The sequence below is a fragment of the Melanostigma gelatinosum genome (genome assembly GCF_949748355.1).
Source record: "Melanostigma gelatinosum genome assembly, chromosome: 2".
Classification (NCBI taxonomy): Eukaryota; Metazoa; Chordata; class Actinopteri; order Perciformes; family Zoarcidae; genus Melanostigma; species Melanostigma gelatinosum.
In genome coordinates, this window is record NC_136635.1 from 9866213 (window position 1) to 9875513 (window position 9301).

The following is a 9301-nucleotide window of genomic DNA, read 5'->3' on the forward strand; positions in this document are numbered from 1 at the left end:
CAGCCATATTAAAACTTGTCAAAGATCTGTGGCAGACACTTCATGTCATCCGTGACAGTGATTTAGGATAAAAAAGGTGCCAATTATGTTTTCACATTTGACCAAAGCAGTTTCAACAGAATTGTTTTTTTTAAACCCTGAGTTAAAAGATTGAACAAGAAACAATACCCAGATGTGCTATTACAGTGCTTATCAGCATTGGCTGTGCACCAAATGCTTTACATTATATGATGGCAGTGTAAGATGTTTTAAATAATTCCTTTTTTAAACAGCGTAAGATGTTTTAAATAATTCCTTTTTTAAACAGGAGACATTTTCAGTAGAAGAGTTCATTTTTGGCCCTAGGCCCTCTAGTGGTGGGACCGTTGGCTCAATATGTACTGTATTGTGATGACGATTGTGTTGAAAGGTGTTGTTTATTTGCCACTTATCGATCATTTAGTGTGTGAAAGCCTGTACTCTGGGACAAAATGGTTTATTTAAAAAAAAAAAAAGCACACAAGCATATACAGACAGCAATTCATGTTTATTGTACATTAATGTACAATAAAAGCTCTGTGACGGATCTGGCAGTGGATATATTGTCAGTAAACAGTTACATAGTTGTTAAAAGTAGGGGATCAGATTGCCTAACATGTGTTATCATTATTACAGTCAACATTTTAACACCAGAATCCCCCCTTTGAACAGCTTTTCAGCAATTTACACTGTTGCAACTTAAAAGGAGAGTTGGATTAATGCAATATAATTCATGATTGATTATAAGGCACACAAAAACTGCATAATTGCCTTTGAAAAAAAAAAGGTTTCCTGTTTTACAATACTCAGTCTGCTAACTGATGGGGTCAGAGAATAGCGCAAGTGAAGTATTCTGAAGCTTTGATTTTTTCCTCATCTGCCGCTCAATCATCAAGTCAAACTCCTGCCTTTCTCTGAAATGAAAAAGAAATGGAAAATAACAGTCATATTCAGTGTGAAAAATATTCCTTTTCAACCATGACAGGCTATCTCATCAAACTCTTACCTGTTACTTATGCATCGTCCTTTCAGGTACTTTTCTTCTGCCTTTTTTACTGTGACATTGTCCACCCCAGCTATGGCATAGATGATGGCCTGTGTAGGAGGACAATAATGTTACTGTTGGGATCTAAAGGAGCGTGTTTGGGTTATCAGCATTTAAGAAACTGAATTCTTGACATCAATAGAATTATTGATGTATGTAACAATTATTAATGATTATTAATATAAACGGGGCACCACCCTGCGAACAGGGACCAATAACCAAACGATAAAACTAAGTCTCATAATTAGTAGTCACTCATAATGTCAATAGTCTGCGTATGACTATACATTCAGTGACAGTGAAGGGTTTTAAGTTCGAGCACAGGCTACTACATACAGTCTTATCAAATACATATGCACAAGTAATCACAGACGACTGCTCCTTAAAGTATAACAGAGTTTATTGAATCAAAATAATAAATGATCAAATCAATTAATAGTGCAACCAACAAACGTTATCATACGATTTTATATGCCTAAACTAAAGAATGAATAAAATGGATGAGGGTGTATGTCTGTGTGTGTATGTGTGTGTGTGTGTGTGTGTCTGTGGGTGAACAGGAGGGAGTCTTACAGCTACGCTAAAGACTACAAAGATGGCGGCGTCGAGTGACGCGGGCCAAAGGGGAGGGGCCTTAAGAACTACAGCTAAAAACTACAAAGATGGCGGAGTCGAGGGACCCGGACAAAATGGCAGAATGGGGCTGCTGTATGTAATTCACGTGTGCCTGGGCAGCACGTGATGTGAGGCGATCGTTTCAATGGGGTTTCTCCCGGGGCAGAGAGAAGAAAGAGAGAGCAAAGGTGGGGGTCATGAATCAAGCTTCTGCGTGCTGTCCGCGTTGTAGTGATAATGGGGGTGTCTGGCGTATCGTACATAACGTGCCGTTGTCGGTAGAACTGCCAGCAGTTATGTACGATAGCCGAGATTCCACACTTCACTCACAGAGCTGATTTAATGAGCAGAGAATACTACACGAAGTGTAGTAAAACCAATGAAAAGAAATCAAATAAATCCAAGCAAACAGTCACAGTTAATACACAAATACAGCGGAGCTTCTCTCGTCCGCGAGGAGTTGCGTAATATCTCGATATCACGCGACAGTCTTAAACACACAAAAACACGGGAATATCAACATATACATGAATGGCCTGAATTAAACTTAAGTTAATTTAAGCTAAGCTATGCCCAAATGCCAAGAATCTTACTTGTAGATGCTTCGTTGCAACGTTGAAGGGTTCGTGAGCAAAATGGTCCGTCTTCCTCGTCGGGAAGGGGGACAAGGGGGGGGGGGCTGCTTGCAGCGCGGCTTTGCAGCGGCGCTGTTTCGGTCTGTCGTGGCGCAGCTCGCTCTGGAGCAAACGCAGACGTGATCTGTCCTCGCTGCAGGGAGGACAGTTTAACTTCGGCTGAGACGACGTGGTCCGTAGGTCTCCCGGTAATCATCGGTCAGGAGAGGAGCGAGGCTTCGTCGGCTCCTCTGTGCCGGTTTGTGCACAAAATAAAAAGAAGCAGAAAGCACTGAACGAATGCTGATGCAGATTCGTTATCGCGGGCTGTTTCGTCCAGCGAAATGGCTCGTGACCTGTCAGGGTTTGATGAGGGTTCGAGGGGCTCCCTCGTGGGGGGAAAGCTGGTTCTTCTGTGGCCTGGACGGGGGTGTCCGAGCGAAGAGAGCGTGGTGTGCTCCCTGTTCGACGGAGGTCGACGGGAAAAAGCTGGATTCTCTGTGGCCTGGACAGCGGGGGGGTCCGGGCGAGGAGAGCGGTGTGTGCCTCCTGTTAACCCCGGAGGGAGAGTTGGAAAAAGCTATGCGGTGGGGGCAGCAGAGAGTTTTATAGAACAGTGGCCGAACCACAGGGGTCCTCGGGTCTCTTGGCTCTCGGCCAATGAGATTGCCGCGGTTACCATGGTTATTTGGGGGGGGGGGAATTCACACCTGAGTGTGAAATCCCTTTGCTCTCCTCAAACTACAAATCAGGATGAGACCTTTGCTTGACAAAGTGAAGGCCTGATTCTCTTTGTCCACAGCACATGTTTAAGCCATATGGCCAGAGCCCAACATTACACACCACAACATAAACTGTGAACTGCATATTAAAAAAAAAAAAAACAACCTCAACGCTTTAGCTCACCTCAGGAAGAAGCACATCCAGGACAAAGGGGACACGCTGCATGGATTTCATCTGTGCCAGTAAAGGGGCGCTGACCCCGGCAGTTGCGTAGAGCTCATTCAGGTACAAGTAGACCTGGTCCAACTGCTGGTCATCTTCCAGGTACACGTTCACCACTCGTCTACGATTGGCGCTCAGAAAGGAGCGAAGCCATCTGGACTGCTGCTGCCCACGGATCACAGCCTGTAAGGAGTGACACAGGAAGGGTGCGTTTATTCATCCAGGGACGGGTGCTCATCTAGAATGTTCTTAGATGCCTATTAACCACATTTAGTCTCTTTTCACAACATTAAAATCACACAGCGGATGGTTATAATTAGAGAGATGACATGGCTCTAACAGAAGAATGCACCGACACATATTTTCTTCATATGTATACATAAAAGTAAATCTTAATCTGGTATTGTGAAAGTGTTTGCTAATCCAAGAACTACACGAGCAACACAACAGATTCCATTATTCATACCAGAAGGCGTCTTTCCACCATGCGCTGCTTTACGATGAAATGCACGAGCTTCTCATTGGCACGGTTGTGGGCGGCATGACTCCGGTCTGGCAGCAGCCTCTTTGAAGTCCTGCTGACCACCTCACGCTGTTCACTAAAGCAGTCCTCCTTATGATCGTCACACAGCACCTCCATCGTTTCATCACTGGCGATGGTTAGTCTCTCAGAGGCTGCCTGCGGGTACTTTCTCCTTACTGGATAGCCTGGAGTTCAGGACAGGCAGTAAAGAGCATGTCAGGACCAAGTACGGCTGCAGATGTACTGAAGTTTGTATTTTGCCGTGCCATGTTTCAGCTTCTCTCATTCACTTTGACTCAATTCTTAAATGAAAATTATTATTATTTGTTTAAACGATGTTAAAATAAACAAATACTTAATTTCATTTTTTGGAATTTCGCATTCATTGAAGAAAATTGCACGTTTTGGCACAGGAGTGAAAACGAGTAAGTCGGCTACATTCTGCACAGTAACCACTTGCACGTGGCTTGCTGGTCAAAACTGATGAGTTGTTTTCAGATCTGTTCAATGATCAAAGTCTTTTCATATTAATTGTTGGAGCATATATTGCATATGACAGAGATACACTCATCAACGTCGCAGAAGGAAGCGCGGGGATCGGATAAAGTGCAGCAGACGTTGAGACGATCACCGCCCACCACCACCAAAAGGTGGAGAAGAGTCAAGATGGAAGCAAAGCCAACCCAGCTAGGACTTAAGGCTATTCCGCTATCCAGCCTACTCTTGGCTCATGTCCAGTCGCAGGAGAATAAGATGGATGAAATAAGACCTCGGGGCGTCGCCGTCTGTTGTGCCCACAGCCTTACAAAGACCTGGCTCCATGGCATCCCGGAAAATCACAGGACAGAGCACATGAAAACCTTATGGAAATATTAAAATGCCGGCCATATTATCGCCTCAAACCTGTGCATAATGACAATAAATTATCCTTGAATCTAATACCACATGGTGTTACGTACTGTGAGGAGGTACAATTAAGTCTTTTTTTTTTAATGGAACTGGCGCGGGTTTTTTCTCCATTGTTGCAGCTTATTTTGGATGTCATTTTGTGGAAATGATCTGTTTATGACACGAAAGATTAAAAGGTGAATTTTCATTCAACCTTTCCATGGGTTGACTGCCATGGTGAAGAAACTTCTGAAACATTTTGACCAGGTCTGCTCACACGAAAATAACTTTCCATTCGTGTGGCATTGACCAATTTACTGAAACAATTACCGGTAGTAGGATTTGAAGCATGAATTAAATGTTTTGGGTGAGTTACTTCCTTTTGCAGACATGCAATAGAGTTGTGATGTCCCATGCAACTGTCATAACAATTGCACTTATAGTTTGGAGAATGTTGAGACAGCTTCAAAAGAAAATGAGCCAAAGCAATTGAGAAAAACAGAAAAGAATGTTATAAAACAAAACTTACTCATGTCATGAGCAAAGTACTCGATGAAGGAGCCACAAAATGAGCCACAGGCTACAAAGACAAAACATAATTAGTACTGTGAATAATTCAGTGTCAGATAAATGGTGTTTATATATACTGCAAGTATGTGAATATATAAAGAATGCATATCAATATCACTGTCCTTTATCTGTTTCTGTCTGCTTCAGCATTAAATCGACAAGACTTACCTATCCGTATTCTGTAGTCTGTTATGAGCTCCAAGGACCACTCAATTGCAGCATCATACTTCTCTTTGGCTTTAAACTTATTACAAATTCAATAAGAGAGACATATTGTTTGCAACTGTGTCAGGAAAACCCCATTTTTAGAAAATTGAGTGTATACTTTATGAGCGATTCTTACCCGTAGCTCATTGGCTTCTTCACAGTCAAAAGGCTTCAGAGTTTTCAGGGACACAGTAAACCTTCGAGAACAACAAACACACAGTAAAGTATTAAGTTCTGCAGAGAATCGATGGCCAAGGGACCCTCACAACCTACAGTGCAATCATATACATTTTTTTTAAAATTCAGATGCATTCACCAACAAAGTAGTGAGAGAAAATGCACTTATTGCCTACCCTTTCTTGTGAATCTTTGGGTCATCAATGAACATGATGCTGGCTTTCTTCTGCTTACGGTTCACACTTTTCACCTGCAGACAAAGACAGTGTGCATTTTAAACATTTTAAACCATTAAGGCTTTCAGCGTTTGTCATTTTGTAAAGTCTTGACAACAGGTTTTTCAGGTCATCAATATTTCATACCCATAATGGTCTTTCATTTAATTTCCCCAGAGAATGACATCACCCTTAAGTTGATGATAGAGTTTTAGTACAGCGTTTATTAGTGCTAAAAAAGTAAACTTACCAGTTTCAGTTGTATGACAGACAATTGATAAACCAATTGAAGTCATTCAATGAGCAAATAGTCACTAGTTCAAGCTTCTCAAAAGTGAGCAATTGCTAATTTTCTGTATCATAGGCAAAAAATTAAAGCAACAAATTGTGTATTGTTCTTTCTAAAAACTTCTGATAACTCACCAATGCCGGCCAAAATGGATAAGATCTAAATTTGTGCCACACAAACACTCCCTCTGTGATGGACGGGGGCTCTGAAAGAAGAAAAACAATCCACTCAAAGTATACAGCATGTACACACAATCCAAACCATCTCTCATCCGTCCTTGTAGAGGTTACTTGAATTCAGTCACTGTCATCTCTCTCACTTTTGTCCACCTGCATCAAGAAACTTGGTAGCTCATCCTCCTCATCCTCATCCTCACTTCCCTCATCTTCCAAAGATGGCAGCTGTTCCTCATGGTGACTCAGCTCTATTGATAGATCTGACGACAGCAAGGAGTCGTCTTTTTGTGGGGTGTAAAGGGTGGGGGTGGGGGGGGGGCAATACCACAAGATTAAAGCAGATCATTTTGCTCGCCTGATTTAGCAAAAATAACTGCACGCAGAAAACAGATCATTTCCTTATGCTTTGGATCGTGAGGGTGATGGCCTCCCAAAATACACTTCTCAAACTGACTTTCAGTATTGTGGTGACTCTCCATCAAACATGCATGAAAAAGAAACTACCTTGCGTTGCTGCATCAAGCTTCTCCAGTTCGACTCTTGGTCTGGAGCGTTTGGATGCCTGAGTAGTGGTGTCCTTTGGTAAACCCCCCTGCTCCACCTTCCGCGTCCTGCCTCGTCGGCACTTGGCAGGAGGACCGTTGGTTGTGCTGCAGGTCGGTGCTTGCTCCTTTTTCAGCCTTTTCCGAACTTGTCTCGGCTGGGAAGCATGAGCCCCCCTACGTCTGCTTTGGGATTTTGATTGGGAGCAATCTACCTCTGATGTCTACAAGAGAACACATATTAAAAGAGTTTGAGAATATCCCTAAAATCAACTGTGTAGGAAGAACAACTTGTTGCCTCAAAATGCATAAACAATATCAATAAAATATGATCCAACACCTTTAACTGAGTGATGAGTGCAGTGTACTCTAGCTGCACGTGTTTCTCTCCGGTGGGGGACTTTGAAATGTTGGACAGGATGTCTGTGGAGGAGCTGCGGACTGGCGTGGAGGTCAGGTGTGCTTCTTGCGTCTGTCCCGTTCGTCTCCTGCCTCTTTTTGGAGTACTTGGTAAGAAACTCACAGGGACCGGGACGACAGTGGCAACATCACTGCCTGGCACAGCGTTTGCATCCTTCGTGGCTTGAGATGAAACTGTGTCTGAGGAGACCTTCTCTCTCGCTGTCTTTGTAGATTCCCTTGTTCTGGTTTTACGAGATCCACCTTAAATATCATTCACAGATTTAGCAGCGGCCTCTCACTTTTTAAATTAGTTTTTGTATTGCTTCCAGGATTGAGAAGTGAATACAGATTGGATTACCTTTCATTGTTGTATGAGTTGGTTTAGTCTTTCCCATGAGCTCATTGGATCAGAGTGATCGTGTCAAAGTATGACATTTCCCCTGGAGGACTTTGAGGCGCTGGCAGCAGGCCTGACAGTTATGTAACGAGAAAGAGAAAGTATTGTTCAACCGATATGTAAAGCCCGACCGAGAATGTAACGTACTACTTACTTCCGCTTTGGAAAGGCCATGTTGGTATTGAGATAAATACCATATTCACTCTGCATGCATCAACGTTACATGCGTTTGTTAACCTGTTACCACTCTGACGGTGCCAGGGAACGACCAATCAAAAGCTAGCTCGTTCACTATCTCAGTTAAGTTGTTGGGGAGTTATAAAGCCATGTGCCCGACGTTATTTGTCAAAGATAAGATAAGGCACCACATTCCCAGCAGTGCTCCTCCCCCCACTACGGTGTAATTACTGCAAGAAAAAAGAAAGATGTCCAGCCACACAAAGTCAGTTTCATTTTCAATTTTAGAAGCTTTCTCTAATATCTTTTTTCTTGTTCAGTTACCTGAGTATTTCCCCGTTTCAACGTTATTCGTTGCTCACTTATGCATCCAGTAATTAAATTACTGCCTCGCTTTCCAACTGAGTTTAAGTGTATGGATTTAATATAATACAATGCATATATTTTACATCATACAGTACAGACTCTCACAACATTACACGGACACATATTTAGAGATCTCTGTTCTAATAAATTAAGTGTAAAACTGTAAAAAAAAAAAAAAAAAGATCCCCAAAAAAGAATTCTCAAAGACGCATTAGCATTGCACAATACACAAATATATAGCAAACAACATCAGACGTGTGCAAACCTTAAACCAGCTCAAACGTTTTGGTAATAGCCGAGTTGGACGGATAGCGACTGGATAAAGCCGACAGGTTGCTAGCAGCTTGTTTACGTAGCATGCTACATTAGTAAACAAACGTTACCCACAACCATCCCCAGCAGTGAAAGCAGCGACTGCGGTTTGCTGCTGTCGCACAGTAACGTTAGCTACAGTTTGACGGCTATAATGAGAGTTTTGCGACAGTTAAATAAAGCTGACGTTAATTCAGCGTTTGCAGACAGCTATCTTTGGGCACAACCAAACGCACCAACACGCCTCCGAGCGCGTTAACGCCACTGAGCGTATCTGTTATCTGTTAAAAGTTGTACCTCAGCCGGCAAAACGAATTAACGTTAGTAGTAACACGGTACGACACACGTTAGCCACTCACCTTAAAGATGTTAAACTCAGGCGTTTGTTTGAATAGTTAGCGACCAGTTCCTTTGAAGACTGCAGGCATTGTCGCAACGTTACCAGCACACAGTCTCGTGCGGACTGAAACAAAACGTGCAAAATTACGATAAAGTATCAAACATGTAATGCAAGTCACAAGAGCTCTCTCTGCTGTTTAGAAATTCAAGGTAATCGCGGATCATGCGGATGTAAACACGCCTTAAAAACATGTACCGCCACCTACAGCAACGGAGTGGTATATTCAAATACCTGGACGTTTAAAACGAAACTGTTGTTAAGAATAATGTAGGGTTGAAAATAAATGTCCAATGATTCCCAACCTGGAGGTCGGGAAAGCCAAAAGAAAGATGTCCAGCCACACAAAGTCAGTTTCATTTTCAATTTTAGAAGCTTTCTCTAATATCTTTTTTTCTTGTTCAGTTACCTGAGTATTTCCCCGTT

General features: G+C 42.6%; 1 protein-coding gene across 2 annotated transcripts; it reads right to left on the minus strand.

Annotated features, from left to right (window-relative positions):
* Nucleotides 1-459: 459 nt before the first annotated feature.
* Nucleotides 460-9021, minus strand: LOC306787775 (PWWP domain-containing DNA repair factor 3B-like). Of its 2 annotated transcripts, none has more exons than XM_079283040.1 (14): nt 8838-9021; nt 7585-7696; nt 7165-7487; nt 6787-7048; nt 6426-6563; nt 6241-6311; nt 5779-5852; nt 5562-5622; nt 5387-5462; nt 5178-5228; nt 3704-3945; nt 3199-3420; nt 1025-1113; nt 460-932 (listed from the first exon to the last, which is right to left on the minus strand). In XM_079283040.1, exons 2-14 carry the CDS (start codon nt 7619-7621, stop codon nt 833-835), a joined length of 1746 nt encoding a protein of 581 aa, XP_079139166.1. In that variant the 5' UTR covers nt 7622-7696; nt 8838-9021; the 3' UTR covers nt 460-832. The 2 variants fall into 2 exon arrangements, with proteins under 2 accessions (XP_079139166.1, XP_079139167.1); XM_079283041.1 differs by lacking the exon at nt 8838-9021 and adding an exon at nt 8432-8561.
* Between the last annotated feature and the right edge of the window lie 280 nt (nt 9022-9301).

Excerpts from the sequence above, each read along its gene's own strand:
- LOC306787775 (XM_079283040.1), bottom strand. The coding sequence starts at position 7,621 with ATGGGAAAGACTAAACCAACTCATACAACAATGAAAG. Across the intron at positions 5,463-5,561 it reads AAGAAGCCAATGAGCTACGG|TTTAAAGCCAAAGAGAAGTA; the intron begins GTAAGAATCGCT and ends ATTTGTAATAAG. Across the intron at positions 933-1,024 it reads GGACGATGCATAAGTAACAG|AGAAAGGCAGGAGTTTGACT; the intron begins GTAAGAGTTTGA and ends TTTTCATTTCAG.